Source organism: Penaeus vannamei, chromosome 9, assembly GCF_042767895.1.
Source record: "Penaeus vannamei isolate JL-2024 chromosome 9, ASM4276789v1, whole genome shotgun sequence".
Lineage (NCBI taxonomy): Eukaryota > Metazoa > Arthropoda > Malacostraca > Decapoda > Penaeidae > Penaeus > Penaeus vannamei.
The window spans coordinates 36,592,269-36,614,768 of record NC_091557.1 but is presented as its reverse complement, the minus strand read 5'-3'; the positions used below and the strand labels follow the sequence as shown (position 1 = coordinate 36,614,768).

At 38.3% G+C, this 22,500-nt stretch overlaps 2 protein-coding genes across 5 annotated transcripts in view; one reads left to right on the top strand and one right to left on the bottom strand.

The window, feature by feature from the left end:
• Phlpp (PH domain leucine-rich repeat protein phosphatase) overlaps positions 1-10,911 on the top strand; it is a 63,278-nt gene extending 52,367 nt beyond the window's left edge. For both annotated transcript variants that reach the window (XM_070125685.1, XM_027369199.2), the window contains exons 6-17: positions 850-1,003; positions 2,983-3,043; positions 4,698-5,096; positions 5,191-5,424; positions 5,710-5,872; positions 6,005-6,135; positions 6,302-6,484; positions 6,600-6,797; positions 6,930-7,116; positions 7,246-7,373; positions 7,706-8,711; positions 10,239-10,911. In XM_070125685.1, the coding sequence (XP_069981786.1) occupies positions 850-1,003; positions 2,983-3,043; positions 4,698-5,096; positions 5,191-5,424; positions 5,710-5,872; positions 6,005-6,135; positions 6,302-6,484; positions 6,600-6,797; positions 6,930-7,116; positions 7,246-7,373; positions 7,706-8,711; positions 10,239-10,736 (3,342 nt within the window). In that variant the 3' untranslated portion in view covers positions 10,737-10,911. The remainder of the gene's footprint in view (positions 1-849; positions 1,004-2,982; positions 3,044-4,697; positions 5,097-5,190; positions 5,425-5,709; positions 5,873-6,004; positions 6,136-6,301; positions 6,485-6,599; positions 6,798-6,929; positions 7,117-7,245; positions 7,374-7,705; positions 8,712-10,238) is intronic.
• Positions 10,912-11,186: 275 nt separating this feature from the next.
• Positions 11,187-22,500, bottom strand: part of LOC113817187 (oxysterol-binding protein-related protein 11) — a 26,380-nt gene continuing 15,066 nt past the window's right edge. For 2 of the 3 annotated variants that reach the window (XM_070125686.1, XM_070125687.1), the window contains exons 6-13: positions 20,060-20,200; positions 18,796-19,070; positions 18,318-18,543; positions 17,947-18,118; positions 17,388-17,487; positions 16,990-17,261; positions 16,698-16,826; positions 11,187-16,400 (exon numbers count right to left, since the gene is read on the bottom strand). In XM_070125686.1, the coding sequence (XP_069981787.1) occupies positions 16,089-16,400; positions 16,698-16,826; positions 16,990-17,261; positions 17,388-17,487; positions 17,947-18,118; positions 18,318-18,543; positions 18,796-19,070; positions 20,060-20,200 (1,627 nt within the window). In that variant the 3' untranslated portion in view covers positions 11,187-16,088. The remainder of the gene's footprint in view (positions 16,401-16,697; positions 16,827-16,989; positions 17,262-17,387; positions 17,488-17,946; positions 18,119-18,317; positions 18,544-18,795; positions 19,071-20,059; positions 20,201-22,500) is intronic. The other variant, XM_027369198.2, reaches the window with a different exon arrangement.

Genomic DNA, 22,500 nt, shown 5'->3' with positions numbered 1-22,500 from the left:
GTATGTGTGTGTGTGTGTGTGTGTGTATGTATATGTGTGCAGGTGTGTATATATCGATATTATGTATTCATGTAAATCTGGAGGATATAGAATTTCAGTAAACAAAAATGCTACTAAAATGGAAGAACAACATGCAAACCAATCATGGAGGTCTAATTTAAAGCACGGAAAGACATAATTACGTCATAATATTAAAACAAAAGTGCCGAAATTTGTCGCTCGCAAAGTCCCATTCTTCGCTTATCGCCTAAGTCAATGTAAACAAACCATGTAACTCAGAAGATAGCGCTCAAGAAAGTAGTGCGTGTAGTACTATCTATCGTTTGATAATTTATGCGTAATTTCAAGTTGATTTTCGACACTTGCTCTCCAGACGATATTAATTACCATTATATTAATTCATTTAACTAATTTCTATAATCTATTCACAATTTACGGTCTTCAAAATTTGGTGTGACATTGTATGGCGCATTGATACCTCCAAATATCCCTAAAAACGGTTATTTTTGTGGGCAAATTTGGCTCATCTTTCCGATAAATGGGTTTTCTTTAGTTTTACAATGATAGCTTGTGTGGGAGACCTATGTATGCCCCCCCCCCTAAAACCCCCGATTCCCCACGTGTCCCCCAAGATCGTGGGGGATTGGGGGGGGGGGAATACAGGAAAAAACGAGCATTCCATCTCTAGAATTACCAATAAATATATAGATTGTATATAGACATACATATATAAATATTTCTCTATATATATGTATGCATTTATGTATTCTATATACACACGTATGTCTGTATGTGTGTGACGGAGAAACCCCAAGGAGGCGCCAATTCACCCGTGTTTTGCGCCGCCAGAACGTGACTGAACTGGACGTGAGCGACAACGGCATCACCAGCCTGGACGTCTCGTGTCTGGGCTCCCTCACCGACCTCACCTGCTCCAACAACGCCATCACCTCCCTCACCCTCCACGCCGGATCTCTCGTCTCCCTCATCGCTAGTAATAATCGTGAGTAAGGTTTTTTTTTCTCTTTTCGGTCTTGGTGTATATTCGTGTCGTTCTGGTCTTCGTCTTTTTTTCATCCTTTGAGATAATTGTTTTCCTTCCATTCTCCCTCAAAGAAAAAAAAATAAATAAAAACATTTTTTTCCTTCTATTCTCCCTCAAAATAATAATAATAAATAAAAAAATAATGATGAAAATGGAACGGTGTTGGAAGCCATTTTTTATGAGTCGTGGGGGGTAGGGAGCGCAGTTATGAGGTTCGAGAAGATTCATGCAGGAGGAAGTGCTCCATGCTAACCCCCCTCCCCCCCAACCCTGCTCTCAGTGTTCTCTCTTTCCGCCATCCTACCCCTTTCTCCTCCCCTGCTTGTCCCCCCTCCTCCCCCCTGCCTTCCTTTTCTTCGCCTTAAGGTGCCGTCACACTAGTACTTTTTCCGTCAATTTTTTTTTTACAATTTTTCGAAATTTTGTCCATTTTTGAGCGAATTGTCGATTCTCCAGTCAGACGATAATTATCGTTTCCGTTTGAAAACCTTTCCGTCAACTTTTTCAGCCAAGCGCAGTCAGATCAAGAGCTATATTCGAGAATGTTTGTATTTATGTTAAATAAAATTGTCAAAAAATTGACGGAATAAGTGCTAGTGTGACACGGCCTTAACTCTAGGCTTTCCAATCTTCCCTCCCTCACTTTGCCCCAGTCTTCCCTCCCTCTCCTTACCTCAGCCTTCCCTCCCTCTTCTTACCTCAGCCTTCCCTCCCTCACTTTGCCCCAGTTTTCCCTCCCTCTCCTTACCTCAGCCTTCTCTCTCTACCTTCACATCCCTCCCTCAGTCCTCACACTCGCCCCTCATTAAAAGGACAGCCCCACCCCGCCCTAGACAATGAGGGAGGCTTAGACGGTCCCTCACGCCCTCCTCACACACCCCTCACGTCCCTCCCTCACGCTCCCCCCCCTCCCCACGCCCCCCTCACGTCCACACTTCCATCCATAATTGTTTCCTCTCCCGATTCACCGGGGATGTGGAGACGCCAATTAACGTCTTACCTGCTATGCCTCTCTCAGGTGTTTCGAGATGTGTGAATTAAAGGCCGTTCAAGTTATGGAAATTAGCAGTGCGTATTTCCGAGCGCAAAACAGGTCGAGAGATTTTCAGTCCATTGTTGGCCTTTCATATGCAGGGGCTCGCTATTGTTTCTTGTGGCAAAACGGTCTTGGTGGAACTTTCTACAGAGTTGTGAGTCCATGTTTGTGTATATATATTTATATATAAATATACATACATACATATATATATATATAATATATATATATATATATATATATATATATATATATATATATATGCGTGTGTGTGTGTGTGTGTGTGTGTGTGTGTGTGTGTGTGTGTGTGTGTGTGTGTGTGTGTGTGTGTGTGTGTGTGTGTGTGTATTTCTGAGAACGCGTCTGAAGCTGCACCCACGAGACGTAAGGATCCAAAACGTGGCTCTGTTCGGAGCGCAGGTGCGGCGGCACAGGGAGTGTCCCCGTAACAGGTGCTGTGTCACCGCCACCCTGCATCACCTTCACCTGCTACACCTATCGCCATGTGCACCTGTCGTATTTGCCAGTCACTCTCGCCTCTCGTCTTTATTTTATCATTCTCGTTAACCTATTTGTAATCCCCCCCCCCCTGTGTTAATCTCTCGTTCATCATGACGTGTGCAGTAGCTAAATATATTTTTAAAAATGCAGACGGGGAAGAAAGAATAAAAGAAAAGTTAAACTGAAAAAAAGAAAAAAGAAAAGTTAAACTGAAAAAAAGAAAAGTTAAACTGAAAAAAAAAGAAAAAAGAAGTTAAACTGAAAAAAAGAAAACAGAAAAAAACTGAAAAAAAGAAAAGGGAAATCAGAATATTAACTACGAAAAATGAGTGATTTTCTTAATTCCTTCGAACAAATAGAGCACCAATTTTTCTCTCTCACACCGCATCTCCTCCCCCAGGGTTGAGCAGACTCGAGGTGCGCTACCATCCCCGGAGGCTAGCTCGACTCAACCTCTCCAGGTAAGCTCACCTGGCGGCACCCATTAAACCCATTAAACCTATCCGTCATCCCGTGGGCGTCGCTGCATCAGAACCACGCCCGTGATGGCAGGAAAGCTTGGGGTACCTTTGGTGTAATTGGGTCAGCGCCGTACTGTGGGGTCCTGGTTCAATTTTTTTCTCTTTTTTCTCTCTCTCTACTGCCATTGTGACAGCTAGAGACCCATTGTTATTTCTTCTATTTCATTGTCAAAAACGACAATCACTAGATCATTGTAGCAGCAGTGTCATTTGCTTGGTAAAATTGCGGATCATTGTGCTAGTAGTTAGTGATCCTAGTTGGAGTGTTAGAAGTACGTAAGTCTAAGGAACTAAGGTGGGATGGTTTCATTAGTGGCTATTGGCAGTTTTAAAGCGCTTAATGATATCTATGCGTTTTAGACTAATACCCAGAAGCCACTAGCCAACCAGGGTCCGGATTCACTGACGCACTTACGATGGTAAAATAACTGGTAACTATAGTTACCATGGTAAACAGACAGCGGTGGTATTCACTAACAACTTGCCACTGGAGCTACCATGGTAAATTTTACCAGTGGTCAGGGCACTGGTAACTTCTAAGATGACGATGTCATCACGTGTTATCTCGTCAAAAAATAAACATCTAACAGATATCACAATGCGGACATAGTGAAGAAATGCAAATTTCACATGAAATTAGCAAGAATAAAATCCAAGCAAATTCTCGTAAACTTGTAGGCCTACATTATACTAGAATGCATGGAACCGATAAATAAGTGAACTTTTAAAGATTTCTTCTCAGACATAATTATTACAAATGCTATAGAAAAAAACTACCTTGCTGATATATAAATTGACAAAACCAACGCTGAACTAGTAGAGCAATATCTGTGTCTGTCGGCATTTTGACAATAGACTCCAAAGTGCATGGGCAAGAATAAGCTTGAAATATTTCCTTTGACAGTAAATGGCGATAAATAAAATTTTTGTTTGATCCGGTTCTTTGTTTAACAATGATGAAAAATATGTAATAAAAAGCTGTTTGGACTGTCTCTTTGTTTTGAGTTAACAATAATATATTAATATACCTGTGTTTGTATTGGTTCCTTTCTATACAGTAAATATATATCCATAATGGATATAATCAAATAAATATATTCTTTTTTCTGCATGCTGAAATAGTGTTTTGGCTCTGACGATGATTTAAACAATCTCGCTGTATCTAGTTCTGTTTACATGTTACGTGATTGGCCGAAGGAACCTAAAAGATTATGTATAGCGCTCGCTGATTGGTTGAGGTGCTTTAACAGAGCCATCTATCTGTTGGCTACCATTAGAATGAGTCGATTTACTCATTTCTTCATGAATCCCAGTTTGCCATGACTGGTAAACGCAATGGTAAATGACCGCTGGTAAATGCGTTACGATTGTATGTTAGTGAATCCGGCCTATATGAGTGTGGTATCATGTTATATTTTCTAAGGGCAGGTAACTCATTTCTGAGTGTTAATATAGTATTGAAGGTGAATGGCAAATACTCTACCGTGTTGATAGTATGGTTATATACCCTAAAATGTGTCCCTAATTAACGAAGACAATTCTTTCACAGACGACTGTAGTTCCCTTGTAAACTTTTTTCCCCCCATGTCTTCAGGAACGAGTTATCAGCTGTGCCGCCATGGCTAGTTTCGAGTACAGAAGTCACACTGGTGGACGTGAGCCACAACAACCTCGCGTCGCTGCCTGCTTTCCTCACTTCGGGGCACCTGCGTCGCCTCCACACCCTCTCTGCTCACCACAACCATCTCTCCAGCTTCATGGTCCCCCAACGCGCAATGTCTGAGCTACCCAGTAACCACTCGTACCCCAACGTAGCCCACAGTTCCTCTTCCACGCCGTACCGATCGCAGCATCACGGCCGAGAACAAGCCCAAGCTCAGAGCTCGTCCGCCAACCCACACGAAGAACCGAAGTGGTGCTCACTCGAGGTGCTTTTGCTACACCACAACCGCCTCACGTCTCTGCCCAGCTGTCTGTTCACTTGGCTCAGCAGGTAAATTATAGCCGGTGTTCGGCTAGTGCATCGGTGTTTTGCAGTTAGAAAGGTTGTATATCCTTTCTTTACATGCACAACGACTTAATTTCAGATTACGAGTTCTGAACGTGAGCGCCAACCAGCTGTCAGCTCTGCCGTCCCCTGAAGGACGACGAGGACGCGGGTCGCCAGATGCTCGAGACGAGACGGGCCCTCAGACCAGCTTCCCGCTCCAGGAAGTCTATGCAGCAGCTAATAGACTCCGAGATCTCACTCCTCTACAGCACTGTAGGGCTCTACGCATCCTCCACGCGCCATACAATAGGATAGCCAGCTTACAGGATAGGTCGGTGCCATTGCCAGGGCTAATCTGAGACTATATTTGTGCAATTGATCTTTGAAATAATCATTTAGCATCCATGACGAAAGGCATATTTTTACATAGAATTAAGCTGTTCCTCAGATCGGGGAAAATATCACTTGTTTTGCATTTACGCACGTGTAGTTCATCCCTTGGGTAATTAATGTCCAGACGATTACATCAAGGTCTTCAGCTGGCCTCAGTTTGTGTGAGAAATTTATGAAATAATGAGCAGTGAAGTTTATCGATTTACGGTTGTGATACATCCAGGTTGATATGGTCTTGGGAGTTACTGGAGGAGCTAGTACTGTCAGGGAACGTCTTGACGAATGTGCCAGCTGGTGTGTCCCGTCTGCGCCGTCTTCGAGTCCTAAAAGTCCATTCTAACCCTCTGCGTTGCCTTCCCCGCCTGGCTCACCTCTCTGCTCTGAAGGTTAGTTTATTTGACTGTCCCGGGGCACATTTACCCTCTCCGCGCCTTCATACATGTCAAGACCCGCAGCTTCCGTAAGAATTTTCACTTTTTGTGGTCCTCTCCTATTATATGACATTTTACACGACGCAGGTAGTGGACGCGTCTCACTGCCAGCTGGGTCGAGTCGAACTGGAGGAGCTGGTCTCGCCGGGGTTGGTGGCGCTCGACATCTCGGCCAACACAGCGCTTTCCCTCGACCACCATCAGTTTACAAAGTGCAAGTAGGTTTGAGTCACCAATACTGCATATGTATGGGTACATATATACATATGTATCTGTGTATGTATGTGTTTGTGCGTGTGTACATATTGTAAATACCTACAAATAAAGCCACGTGACCGTTTAATACCCATGTTATAAGCCACTAAAGCCAAACTCACTCAACAGGTCTCGACGGCCAGTAAACGTAGTCGATGTCACCAGTCGTTCCGGGCGGTCCCTGCCCTTAACCAAGCCCCACGCCTCTCAGCTCGCGTCGTCCCAAGACCCAGGCTTCAGAGGAAAGGGCGACGCTTTCCCCAAGCTGCCCTGGACGTTAGGCTTCGCTGAAACCATTGGCAGAGACTCAAAGTAAGTAAAGCTATATCGTAAAGCCATTGTGTCTAAAAAGTTGTATTGGTACAGACGTGTTTCCGAAATGACATGTGTTCGATAGGATTTCTTTAGTGTTTTGCATTTATTTCAGGTTGACTGTAGGCCAGCTGAGGGTGCCAGATATAGCGGGCGAAGGGCGTGTCGGTGTCGCGGCCTTGGCAGACGGAGGCCAAGAAGTAGGGTGCGTCGGAAGCCTCCTGACCGCACTCCCCGCGTTACTCCAGGAGGAAAGAGCTTGTTCTCGCTCGCACACTTATGCTCTTAAATATGCGCTTCTTACCGCCCTGAGGTAATTTTCTCTCTTTTCAGTTACGCTGTTGAAGTGAATTTTCGATTTTCTTATTCTCCATGCAGTATTTTTTTTTGTAAAATGTTATTGTTAGTTTATGTTGCGAGGATGTTAATGATTGTCTTATTATAGACGACTGCGGTCCCAGGGAGCTCCCTTACCTAGTGCAGTGTGTGCCGCTCACTTAGAACTCGAGGGCGTCGAGTCTTCCCGATGCCCTGTCCTCCGCCTCTGCTGTTACGGTGCTGTTTCTGCCGCTGTGACGACGACGCACGGGGAACCCATTTTCGTCACAACATCGTCTCCTCGAACGCAACAGGTGGGTCCTCTTAGACACAAAAAAGAAAGAAAGAAAGAAAAAACATTTATCTTGTACTTCGTAACTCCGAACCAAGATTACCTCGCAGTTTGGCCAAGCTTTCACTAATTAGACGTCACATTCCCTCAGAACTGTGTAAGAAGCTGTGATGACGGCGTGAAGTGTGCGTTGGGTGAGCCCGTCACTTTGCCCGATCCACACACGACAGAGTTGTACCTGGGGCCACATCACACCGCTGTTGTGATTGGGAGTGCGAGGTGAGGCAGTGGACTCTGTTGTAGGTCAAAGCGAGAGAGAAGATTCGTTGGAATATGCAATATAAAAGATGTATTACCTGATCTATTCAACCGATTGATTCAATTCAGTTGATTCTATCCAATTAAAATATACAATATAAAGATATATTACCTGATCTACTCAACTGATTTTGTATATGGTTCAGTAAATACAACCCATAATATTATCAACTCTTGACAGAATATCAGGTATTATTGTGGGCGGGTTCAGTCATTCAATAAACTTAAATATGGCAATGAAACCGACATAGGTAAAGTAATCATAATCTAAGAAATACTTTCTCTTATTCCAGTTTTTGGGACGTTATCGGGACAGATGAAGTGGCGAACGTGTGCAGTGAGATGACCGATCCAGGCAAAGCAGCCAAGCGACTGCTGGACCTGGCACAGGGATACGGCACCCGCCAGGCCCTTAGTGTCATCGTCGTGCGCCTTCTGCCAGCGCACCACAAGTGGCAGGGACGCTCGGCTGTAGAGAGCGCGCAGTTAAGCTCAAGTAGATCAAAGTCCAAAAGTGTTGAATTACTCAGTACTGACGGTGCGCTCCACAGACGGAATTCTGTGGATGAAGATGCTCTGGTCAACCGAATGCAGCTCAACAGAAAAACGAGTGCTGTAGACGTGTCCACCAGCACGGTAGAAAACGATGACCACAGAAGGAAACTGAGGTCGAGCAGTCATAGTAAAAAAAGCACGAGTTCGCCCCTACGTCACGACGCGAATAAAAGCCGGGTGGTCAGTGCTGTGCTGAAGACGAAGAGCCGCTCAGAGAGGAATCTCGTGGAAAACATCGAAGACATGGACCGCTCGTCGCCCAGCGGACAAAGCCAAAGCGACCACAGCGAACACGACTCCGACATCCAGAAACCCAACACCAGACCCAAACCGCCTGAATCCCTAGTCCCTCCCAAACCCCGAGCGTTGCGACCCAACCTCGAGGACCTTTACGCCAAACCCAACCGAAGAAAACGGGAAACGGGACCCAAAACCGAGTCGGGATCGAAGCCAGACCCCGCGAAGACGAACACCGTCCAGCAAGCAGTCACCTACTACCACTACCCTCGACCAGACCCTTCGCAGCCCTCTCCCCAGAACCACCTGGCGTCCCACCTGCTCGGCATGGGGAACACTGACCTCGACGACGGCGTTCTAGCGCCCCCTGCTGGCTTCGCTGACACCGGAAGCGACTCGGAGGACAGTGATAGCGGGCTCAGTGGCGTGAGCGGAGGACACCAGCGGACGAGTCCCTTGCAGCACGCTCAGTCCGAGGATAATATCCTAGGGAACGATCCTGAACAGGTAGGATACACTCGACGCCTTTTCATTGTAGGGGAAAAAGGCCTGCATCATCAGAGGACATTTGCGACGAAAGTGAACGTTTATGTATTTTTCACTGTTATTGTAGATTAATATTTGAATTTCTATATGCAGTTTTTTATATCTATGTTGATATAATTAGTTTTGTAATTAGTTAACCTCTTCTTGTCTCCATTGTTATCATCATCATCATCATATTCATCATATTCATATTCATCCCCGTTATCATTATCAAAATTACTATTGTTATTATTGGTACAATTGTTAATATCATCATCACCATCATATTCATCATCATCATTATCATTATATTCATCATCATATTCATATTCATCACCGTTATCATTATCAAAATTATTATTGTTATTATTACTGTTCGTATTGTTAATATAATCATCATCATCATCATTATCATTATTATTGTAGCAGTAGTATTAGTAGTATTAATAAAAGTAATAATAGTAATAATAATTGATTATGAATATTATTAGTAGTATCAACAGCAGTACAGTTGTAGTATTATTAATGTACTGGTAATATTATTATTGTGCCTTATCATATATTTTTTGATATTGCTATTCTTCTTCTTCGTGATATTGCTGTTACTTTTATTATTATTATTATTATTATTATTATTATTATTATTATTATTATTATTATTATTATTATTAATAGTAGTAGTAGTTTCATTATCATTATTATTAATTATTATTGTTATAATTATTATTATTATTATTGTTGTTATTATTTTTAGTAGTAGTAGTAGTAGTAGTAGTAGTAGTAGTAGTAGTAGTAGTAGTAATAGTAGTAGTAGTAGTAGTAGTATTACTGTTATTGCTATTATTATTATTGTTATTATTATTATTATTATTATTATTATTATTATTATTATTATTATTATTAGTTATTGTTATTATTATTATTATTATTATTATTATTAGCTATTATTATTGTTATTATTATTGTTATTATTATTACTATTATTGTTATTATTATTATCATTATTACTATTATTATTATTGGCATCATCATCATTAGTTATTATTATTATTATTATTGCCATCATCATCATTAGTTATTATTATTATTATAATTATTTTATCGTCATCATCATCATCATTATTATTATTAATGGTTAATGCGTTTAACCAATAAATGTACTAGACATCAGGGGTCATATAGCACTATTATTATTATTGCCATTACTATAATTTTCATTGCTATAATTATCATCGTCAAACCGCCATTTACATTTGATTGTTTTTGTTATTTTCTGTCGTTATTTATCATTGCAGTAGTATCATTAGTGTTCACAAATTGCTACTAATATAACTATATTATCCTTAATCCTTAAATATATCACACATTTACTATTTTTTAAACATCTGACATATTTACTAGTCTTTAAACATATCACACATTTACTAATCTTTAAATATATGACACATTTACTAATCTTAAAATATATCACACATTTTCAAATTGTTCATCCGCTCACTATCTCGCCAGGTTACGGAGGAGCAGTTCCGCAGTTGGGAGTATCTTCTGGCCCGCAACGCCAAGCTCCTCTTCATGCGTGAACTGGACACCCTGACCCGGTCGAATTCACGCTGTAGTCCCCTTCCGACCGCGTCCGCTCCCGACCTGGTCACGGCGTCGACTGCGGAACCCGACGCGACCACTCACTTCCAGCGCAACCCCATCCGCAAGTCCCGCTTGGGTCGAGGAACCTTCCGTCTCATCCAGAGCAAATTGAGTGCCACGACGAGTAAATTTAGCACCTTGCAACGATTTAGAAGCAACGCCTCCAAAAACGAGAGTAATTTCCGCCGATTTGGGAGCTTACAGAATCTCAAGTACTATCAACAGAACCGCCCGAGACCCTCTCATTACCCGTTAGTTCAACCCGACCTGGCGACAGAAATGCAGGAGCGACCAGCTTTGGATTCACTTGAGCTGGAGACCCGCATGCATCACTATTGGCATACCGGCGTCACGAACTTCTAACTTCTGGAACTTCCAACGTGAGAAAAGAAGTAAAAAATTAAAGGCATTTTAAAGCTAAACCACAACGAACCAAATAGAAATGCAGTAGGTATTTTATAGCCAGGGTTTTTTCGTCAAGAATGTGAACATTGGTATTGATACCACTTGTATATCTCCACGTAATAAAGTAATAACTCGTCCATAATTTGCTTCACTTCTCCTTTAACATTACTTCATTTGTTCAAGATATTGCAGGTCTCTTGAAATAAATATTTTCCTTTGAATAAAAAATATCCTTTGAAACAATTTTTTAAACTTTAATATAGTTTAAAAATTGGAGAAACTAATGAAAAGCAAATACTAAATCAAATTCAAAATTCTAGACTGTATTTGAAAAACTTTCAGACTATAAGACTCAAGAGACGGCAGATAAATTTGCTCATATATATCAAAGATAAAGTAAACTAAAGGTGGTTATTAGGATATTTTATTAAGCTTCATGAACATATACCTAAGTAGGAATATGCTGTGAAAAATGTTTTAACATGCAGCTATGCTTAACAGAAGATGTATGATATATGCTATACTACACAGCATGTAGAGAGAGAGAGAAAAGGGGAAAACAGGACACAAAAATGGTGTTAAATTTGAAAGATATGAAATGCAGAAGGACCTCTAAAATGTAAGGAAAGACACATTACTACTTTTCTAGTTGATAATTCCATGGACGAAGCTTCTAAGCAATCAAAGGAAACAATTTCACCAACTGTATGAATATCAGAGCTAGGGTAAAGTATGATGCTGTGAAAACCCAGAGAGTTATGTATTGATTTTAATTGAATGTTAATACTAATAATGCACAAAGAAATATAAAAAAAAATATGTGCAACAAAGTTCTCTTTAATATTTCTTATTCTACATTTCATCTGAACTTTAGCAAAATATATGATCTTTGTATCTTAAACTTTTCACTTAAAGCTGCAAGCACAATAAAAAATCGATTTAGAACTATCCAATCTCTTCACCTACACAATAAAAATTTGACCCTTTGCAGTTTCCATAAAGGTCATACAGCTGATTTCGCCTAATTTTCATAATCACCTTTAGATGCTTAAAATTATTTTGGTATACAGTATACCTGTCCCTTTGCAACATTTCAAAATATTTAGAAATACCATGCAGATATTAATCCATTCCTTGGCATCATAAAACCTAGTAACTTTTCAATAACTTTTCATGGTAATACGAGAAATGCAATGACAGCCTGGCAGTGTACGAGTACCTCACATAACACTATTTCTTATGGTAGTAAATAACAAAGCCCAGGCAGGAGACGAGTGATTACGTAAAAGTTCTCCACAGACCCTGTTATGACTATTTCAAGTACCAATGCGACAGCAAGTAAATTTTTCAAGCTCAATAGAAGAACATAATTGCTGTTACATCGTATATGAGGTATATCTGGAAGAGTACTTGTTTCTTCATTCATATTTGTGCTTCATCTCCAACAAACTATTTAAACATATAATTAAATTTAGCATATTCCACTAGGAGGAAAAAGAATTAAAAAACAATTTTACTATGTGTGATTACCTCTTCTTTACCAAACACAAGTAAATATTACTATATTCTTTGTGATAATCATCAGTGATCTCCATTTTTACTGCAAACAGGACAAAGTTTAAATGATATAGAGAGCAAGGGAAAGATAAGAATCATGGAACTAGAGTGTTAAATATATGAATATGGGAATGCAGTAAAAAGGGAATGAATGCTGTCTGTGAGTAATTGTGAGTATCATTTTATTTAATTGTACTATTTCAAGAAAATAACATACATCAAACTTGCAAGGAGGAATATAAATATATGCTTCACTTAACTAAATCTTCAGAGATGCAGAATAAAACAACCTGATAAGACATGAAAGAAATGTAATATTAAGAGTGGTCAAGTATGACCACTTTTTCATCAACTGGATTATGGTCAATAATACAATACAAACTATTGCTACAGGTAATTTCAAAGGCATCTCTTGACACTTAACAAAAAACAAAAAATATTTAGCAAATCACATGCATGCATACATATCACATAATAATCATATTTCACATCTCAAATACAATTACAATATCATAATCTCTATTGCAGTTCTTTCAAGCAAAAATATTCATTACCAACTGCTCAGTAACTTGTGTTAAACAGCTGATTTGCTGAAATTGTGTGATGCCTGACAATGAATTTTCATTATTTAGACATGCATATACACAGAAATATTTACAGATCTATCAGTAACAACATGCTTATCTACTGGATAGATAGATAGGAAAATGTATATCTATCAGATAAATAAACAAATATGCATGTACTTCCGTGAATAAGCATGTTCGTATTCGTGAATATTCATTGGGTCGGGCCTCGCACAATTTTAACAAACTGGCCGAAAGTTTTTTTAACAATTTCTGAAAGTACAGACCAGAAATTCTAATACATTAGTGTATCAAAACAACAATTTCAAATGTTTTTTTCTTGATAGTTACAAATTTCACAATAATGCAGTTACTTATTAAGTATATCCCTGGACTTCACTAAGGAAATTTACCTTACTGAGCGTTAAATGCTAAGATAAAAATAATAATGGTATTATTACACACGAAATCTGAATTTTCATAATTGCTTTTGTCCCTTTGCATATATTTGGTACATCTATTAATCATTTTATATATACAAGTGTCTCAGTAAGATTTTTTTTTTTTTACATTATATAATTTAAATGTCAAGAGGGAGGACATCCCACTTACGGGTATTTATATCATCATAACAACAATCTTAAAAACAAACAAATATTGTTAAACTGACAAAATCATAATATAATATAATCTAAGCAAATATCTCTACTAATATCTGAGCAACACTTCAAAAAATGTAAACAAAGCATATTCATGGTACACAAAAATAACTAAATAACAAATAAAATATAGTTATTTTAAAAATGCTCAGAGCTCAACATCTAGGATGCAGTTCCTTAAACATAATGGCATGAAAAACACTCCTTTTCATTCAATAATGATCAAAGTCGCATCTTTATTTCTATGAGGCACTGCCCACTTTATATACACACTATTCTATCAATCATTTTAGTTCCCTCACAACCAAACATCTCATACTTATTTATATTCTACTTAAATGCAAATAAAGAATGTAGTATCAATCTAACATGAATAATCTGTTAAACAAAATCAATGCAAAGTAGCACCTTCATTCAATTAACAATTTCAATTTATCTAAATCTAATTTACATCAGTGTCGTATTTGCCCACAACACACAAGAATATGCATAAACAGAGTTGATTGCGGCAAATGCAGAAAAGGTATGAATGACAATTAAAATCTTCACACTTCTGAGTTATATATTCAGAAGTACATACACCCCTGTATGCACTTCTCATTCATACATTTCCTACACGAGTATGCATCAGATATTTGTTGAAACTTTATTGTATTCTAAATAATAATGAGAGCTCAGTCCAGTACACTGTAATAATGACAGCTTTGTATTCATTCATTTCTGCTCAGCTTTTCCTTGAAGCCAAATATCCTAAAAGTCTGTCTTCTATGCAGATATCAATCACAATGAATCCTCTTTTGCCAAACCTTTCCAGCCACACTTTCCAGTCTTCTGATCTTTATTCATCCATTAACTGTATATCTCTTGTACAGAATAATCCATTTTTGATCAAAGTTTATACTAATATGGATCCTCACTGAAATTCTTGCAAATTCGTAATTTATCACTGGCTTTCAATATTTTGTAATACACATACACACACACACACACAAAAAGAATGCTTTTTTCATACACTGTAAGTTTGCTAGATACACATTCACTTAGGACATGTGTGATCTCTCTATCATATCTGAATTAGTACTATATCTCTATGGAAATTACTAAAAATGTCAATGCAATAAGGTGAAAATACAAATATGAATAGGCAAATTAGTCCAAGTTTTCTTGACATTTCACTTGCATTCACCACAGCCTTTCCAGTTTCTTTCAAGATTTACAACATCAAAAAGTACTACAAAATAATACTGCAATTGTGACTGAGAAGTTAAATAAGTGTACTTCACAAAGAGAAGATAAATCTTGTTGACATTACGAAGAAAGAGTCAGTGGCTAATATTGTGAATCAGGAAGAAATAAAATCTTAATTAGAAGATAATGTGCTATGCATTACACTCACCACCACCAATCAAATCCCATCTCATCAAACTATAAGATTAAAACCAAATTCGAAAAATTCATTATCTGAAGCACCAACCCAGTAAATAACATCAGAACTCAATAAATATTCTCATTTGCTTTCACTGAAAAGATTTTTCCTTGCCTGCCTTTACATTGTTAAAATGGATGTTGACATTTATATTAGTTAATAAAGACAATGAAGATCTTATCTTGCCAAAATGAGCTGCCATTACTATCTTTTATGACTGAAAATATATGGAAATTTTACATTCAATGCTACATGCCTGTATCTTTATTGGACGGTAATAATGTTCAGCAGAAAAGCGGCATTGCTTGACCAGGTTCTCTACAGCTGAATGTGGCTTGTAGTCACCAAAATGTAAAGCAAGTGTTTAATCCAGTTTGTATTTTGACTAGGAACTACTGGTCAGAAACTCTAAGCTCTATAGAATATTCAGATCTTCCAATTCTCATTCATCTTTCTAGCCTACTTTTATCACATGTGGCCACATATGTATGACTGATGAATTCAAGTGGATATACAGATATCTATAAATGTGCACCTGTGACTCTATAGCAGTTTGTTGGAATGGAGAGGAGAGGAGAGCAAGAGTTGGGAGGGAAAGAGGAAAGAAGGGAAGAGTAAGCAAAGGGAGGCAAAAAGAGGGGAAGAAATGGAGAATGGGTACCAGAGGGCATAAAGATGGAAAGGATAGGGAATAACAGCAAAAGGAAGGAGAGAGGGAGGAAGAGGAAGAGGAAATGGGAGAGGGAGAAGGAGAGAGCGTGGAAAAAATAGTATGACTTTAAACATGTTTTCTAAGTAAGTGTGAAATTCCAAATGCAGTAGCAAAAATTACAGGAAGAGTAACTGGAAATCTCAAGCTACTGCTACTTAAAGTTCACAAAATTTTATTAATGTTAAATCCGAAAATCATTTATCCCGAAGAAAATCTAAGAAAATCTATTCCTAATTAGAAGAATTTTCAACTTTGTTAGGAAAATAGACCATATTCTTTTTCAGAGATTAACAAGAAATTTATACATCCTCGTTCTAAAATCTTTGGCATGGTATGGAGTAAAAATAAAAAAAATAGAATGGTAAAATAACAAGCATAAACAGCATGTTGTTACTGAGGCTGGACTGATGCTGGGCAGGAAGTAAACGAATACGCTGGAAGCTGGTTGTACACCCAATGATCAGAAGTTGGAGAATGGAATAGTCGTGTTGGGAATGGCACATTTTGGGCAGCACGCTCTCGTTCTTCCTTCCGTTGCTGCTCTTCTAGAGCCCTCTTGTGGCTTGTGGCTGTTTCGACATCACCACGAGCAAGGGCTACACTTACGTCGTGCCACAGGCGGCGAGATTCCATTGGAGATTGCTGCGCCAAAGGCTTTAAGCGTTTGTGACAAACAATTGGTATGTCATTTACGTCCACAACCTGAAAATACATAAATGTTTTTTTATTTTAAGCATGAAGCAATCACTTTCTTGCTTACTCTTGCCATAAATTATGATGAAAGTTAGTATGCAACAGATCATAAATGTGTTTGGACCAATTTGAAATTGTGAACTTACTCTATGATATTATGCCTTTATACCATTTTGTTGAGACAAAAATAATTTTCCTATTTCAATGATGAAACTTAGAGAAAAATAGATGAATGACATCAGATTATTCTAGTCATCTCCTATTATCTACAAATACACATTAAACCAAAAGAGATCTTCACAATACCTCCTGAGATCCATTAGCATAAGTGAATTCCAGCTGTGAATCCCATTCTCCCTGTACTTTGGTCAGAGTAGTTCCAGCTGCGTTTTTCACTTCGGCTGTCACCCTGTGTAGACGTCCTCCGTAAAATGGCTGAAATAGGTTACGTTAAAAATAGATATATATAAATCTTTATCTATATACTAAAAATTTTCCTTTTTACTACAATAGATTAAGATTAAAACTATGAATCTTCTTTCAAAATATTTCATCCATATATATAATAATATCAACAGCAATTCATATCAAAACTTACTTTAGTGTGGAAGACAATAGCAGCCTGACAGCCTGTCTCAGGTGAAGAAATGTTTACCCGACCTCCAAGTTCAACCCATGGATCAGTCAGTATGCTTCTTGCATATGCAGATGGCATGGCAAGACTATAGCTTTCACGGACATTGCCTATGATGAGGGTAATGTCTCCAATCAAATTAACTCCAACAGACATACCCATAAACTTTGACTTAGTCCAGATGTGAGCGTTTATACTTAGCTGCTTCTCCGGACACTCAAAAAAGAAAGCAGACACTGTAAAGAGTAAGAGAGAGAGAGGAAAAAAATCAAAATTACCATAACACAAACACAAAAAAATAATTGCAAACCTACTACTATCTGAATCATCACCATGTTATCTCAACAAAACAAGTAACAAACCTGGTGGATGATGAGACACTTGCTCAGCTGCATATTTGATGTTGACAAAGGGGGACTTCTTTCCATCAGTAGCTTTCCCATTCCCAGTCTCCCCTATCTCCTTTGGAAAATATGAAAAATAACATTATATCTCATACAAAATTAATGATGAACAGTAACGAAGATAATAAAGTATCACCTTTCCATAAGAGCAACCGTTAAAACAAATTCTTGCCAAAATAGCGTTCAATACAAACAAATCAGATCGGTACTGTCTTTCCTCTACAAATTCCTGTACCTGTTTTCTTTTCCAATATCTTTACCAATAAGGTGAATTTATGAGTCCCATAACATAAGTTTACCTTTTCACATCTCATGTAGTACCATGCTACTTAAAGACAAATGAAGTTGTTCCTTTGTAAATTCGCACTGTGGTAAGTTTACATGCAGAAATTAAGAGAAATGTTTACACAAAAGTTTAACTAAAATGACTGAGTGCATAAATGTACAGATAACAAAATCAAAATAAAGAGTTTTGCTGGATAGTTTCTATTAATTTCTTCCTAACCAGAACACTTACTTCCCCATGGATGGAATCCCTTGGAATTCGCCAGTTACAATGGAATGTCTCCCCAATAATAGGATTGTAAGGCTTCTTAGCAACAGATCCATTTCGTCCAACATGAATACTTGTTAAATACCATTTAACCACTGCCTGCATGCGATCTTCTGGTGTTGTTGCATCAGCAATTCTGAAAGTACATGTTACTATTACTACAAAGTCCCCTATCAAGAAAAAATAAATACTAAGCTTTTGCAAATATCCCTTCCATTGTACCAAACCCAAATAAGCATCTCATTTATGTTCCAACAGCAGTTGTAAATCCTCTCAGTAAAAATATATACATCAACCCTATTAATCAACTGGTTAAAAAAACATGTGCTTATTACTTAGCAAAATAGTCAGGATGTCCCAAAAAGTCTGCAAACATTTCCAGCAGGGAACGACGCTCCAAAATAAATGTTGGCAGTGTGACACGTGTGAGGTCCATTCCAAGTCGCAGCTGAGATATGATGTGCATGATGACAGACCTTTGTCCATCACCAACTTCACCAAGGTCACCGTCGCCACCTGCTTCATCATCATCACTCACTTCAGAGTCATACCCAGTAACACCTGTTAACAGAATAAAAAGTTTTTTATGTTAAAAAAAAAAAAAAAAAAAAAAAAAAAAAACATGAATTCTATTACAAAAATCTGTCCAAAAAAACATCAGAATATCCAAGTTTTAGACTCTAAAATTGTACATCTCAAAGCCTAATTCTGAATTACAACTATTTGAACTATCCCACTAATCAAGATTTTTACAGAAGCAAAGATTCATATAATCCAACAACATTCATCTGCTAAGATACTACACTGACTTACCAATGCGTGAGGAATGTGGCGGTGGGGTCGGAGTAGAAACAGGAGTCTCAGATGCAAGTGATGATGACTTGGAACTTGTCGTCCCTGCCACATCAGGCAAACAATGGCTAGCTGCAACAGCTGCTGGTGAGGAAGGAACTAATGGCTGGACAGCACTGCTACTTGGAGGAGTTCCACTAACTCCCTGGGTTGTTCCTGGGGTTGGAGAATGTGGTGCTGTGCGGATCCTCAAAGAAGGTGATGATGATCGCAATGAAGGTGACCCTAGGCGTGTGCTGAAAGTAGGAAGTTTTCTTATAATGCTTGCTGATTAAGATAACTAGAACACAACGATAAGAGAATACAAACTTTGTTAGAAAGTACCTTATTCATACTTACTTCCAAAACCTAAAAATGTTTCATGTCATTATTTCTCTGCTTGCTTGACTCCAATGGTACCAATTGAAAAAATTCATAAGACTCTATGGAAGCATCTAAACATATTGATTTTTTTACCAGTGACAACTAAAACATTCATTACACAGAAAAAGAGACATTGTACCAATACATGTACTAGGTACTTGGTGCTCAAAAAATTATATCTAAAAAGCACAAAAAAGGACTACAAAGGCAAATGCTACATTTCATTCTATTCTAATATATTCTACAAAAAAATCCATTCTAACTATCACTACATAAGAATAATAAGACAAGCTCTTACAATTTTCTCAAGTGTTACAGATACTGTCTCAACCTTTCTGTTTATCACAGTAAAATAATACTTACTAAAATTAATGACAAAAAATCTTATCTAACATATCAAAATAATATGTGATTATATTCTTACCACAAATAAAAGACAACACTTCCTTTCTCAGAAGCTTTTGCATTTAACCTCCATGCACAGACTAAATGTATAATTACAAACCCATCATCAGATTTTAATGCCTATATAAATATATCACATTCATAGTTACATTTTTATTTCTGGTGTTCAGTATCACTTCTCAAGCTTATGAACATCGAAAAACTTATATACATTTTTACAAAAAAAGGGTTACATTCAATTTGGTGCTTACAATATACTCACATCTGATATACTGTACGTTTCATCATACTTCTACTCCAGTAATAATTTCACAGAAAAACAAACTAAGAGGTGAACCACAAGCAAAATAAAAATGATGGTAAAAGTCACAACAATACCATCTATATAAGCACTGTGTGTTATGTTTGGAGATGGATGGCAAGAGGGTGGTGTGTGCATCATGCTGTGTGTACGTACGGAGTGGGAGACGAACGCCGCCGCTGAAGAGAGGCAGAGGAGGCATCTGAAGCTGTGCGCCGATGGAAGCGTGGGGAGCGTCCCAGAAGGGGGGAGCAGCGTGGTGAACACCGACCACTCAAGCTCCCAAAGCTCCCCACCCTGTCCACACACACAGACCCCAGGAGAGGACACACCACCAGCAGTAGCACCACCACACCAAAGGCAGCCCAACACAGGCAATGGATTCAGGAATAGCAGAAATGAAAGAGGGGGAACATATTTTAGGGATAGTATAGAGACGGACAGGAGGACACAAAAAAATGGGGGTACAAGTATGAGGGCAACTAATAAAAAAGTAAAGTTAGAGAGTGGATTTAAAAAATCAAATGCTTCTAGTAAACATAAGCATGGTGTTAACACAAACATCAAGAAAAAGAGATCAGTGTTGTCAGAGAAAAATAACTATAGCTCATAAACCATAAGAAAAGGTGTATTCATAGTATAAAAGTAAGAAAAGGTGTAGGAACAGGACAGAAGTCTCAAAGAAGGTATGCACAGTAAAGACCATGAATATGTGTGACATGTGTAAACAGTAGCTATGATATAATCATTGACAACAATGGTCATCTACATAAAAAAGAAGCTTTTCCAACATAGAAATATGAAAGACAAAAATGAGCATCATAAGAAGAATGCGCAGAAAAGGACTGGATGAACTATAAGAGAAACCCTCCAAACCACTTGAGAAGAAGAAAACATCATGTAAAAAGTTAATGAATCTAATAAAACTGGTCAAAAATAATGTTTCCCAGAATGATAGATATATAGGCCATGGGTTTGGTGAGAGGAATTAGAACATTAACCCAACATTGACGGGATGGCAAGAATGCGTGCCAAGTCCATTGTCTTTTTGTTATTACTTGCCTTTACGCATAGAAGGCTCCACAAGTACTTATTCACCAAGGAGACAATTACTAGTTGTACCAACCTCACCTTGTTGATATTCAGAATGATTCTTTTTTATCCTTTATTGTTATTATTATTGGTAATAACATTATAATGATTATAATGTTAATAATAATAATAACATCATCAATATCAAGAGCTTGAGAGAAAAAAAATGTTTTTTGTAAACTCAAGGAAATGGGAATTACCTAAGAACACTTAGGCTTAATGATTACACCTTTGGTGGCTAAGCAATAAAGGTCACAACAATAGACAATGCAATTCCCCAGCACCGTTGGGTTAAAAATGAGTTCACTGGAGAAGAGTTAGTGTGAGGATAGATAACTGCTACATATTTCAGAAAAGAGAAGAAATAGGGTGGAGGTGACGTGACATCAAAATGAGAGGCATCGATTTATGAAAAGGTCTCACTGGTAGGCTTTAGAAACAGAGAAGAAAGCAGTACTACTTTTTAAAAATTAACTTAAAAAGTAACAGTAACCTAACCACAGCTAAAGTTTAAAGGAAAAAAAAACATACCCACACAAAGGAAGAATAAGTATAAAGGATGTTATAATGAAGATTATAAATGAAGTACATTTGGACAACAATTAAAATGACAGTCAAAGCAGAATTATCTTGCTAGAGCAACATACAAACACAGCACCCAAAATAAGTATAATATAAGAAAAATCAAACACTTCATGGGGAAACACTTGCTAAAAAAGGGGAAATTCTAGACAAACAAGAACAGCCAAATTTTAAAGTGTGAAATTAACCCCTTTGTTCCAGGTGACATGATCATAACGTCATTAAGAAATTTGGCTTCAGGGGCAGGTGACGTTAACATGTCGTCATGGATAAAAATGGCCGTGAGCCGGGTGATGTGACCTTGTCATCATGCGTGAAAACCAGAGCGACAGATATGACTCGCCAGGAGTGCACAAACCTCTTGGCAGGTAATTAAACTCATTTGGTGTTTAGAAAGGGGCTTTTGTGTTGAATATGTCTGCGAGCCATGACTGGAAGAGCACTGGCTCCTAGGAGATCAAATTTTTATACTCAGTGTCCTATTCCTGGCCGCTATGATTGGGGGCACTGGCTGTATTACAGAAAATTGAATATTACGAAAAAAAAATTTAAATGACACAAATAACAAATACATTTTTTTCTTGTACTGAGTGTTTTACTACATAAAGAGATGACATGGCATCTGTGCAAGATAAAGGAAATCAAAAGACAAATGTGGACACTGGAAAATAACAAACACCTAAAAACGCAAAATAACACTGCAAAGGGCAGGTATAACGTCCCGTCAGCACATAGGAGTGTTTGTGTTAGCCCGGCCTAAACATAGCACACCCAGCGGCTGCTTACATGAGCCTAATACCCATGTTCTGGTCTATGTGATTGTTGTGATGCTCTTGATGAACCCACTAGGCATCATGAGCAACACAACAAACTCTGCAAACCAAGTGTTGTTTCAATTCCCTCACAGACTCTACTGGAAGACC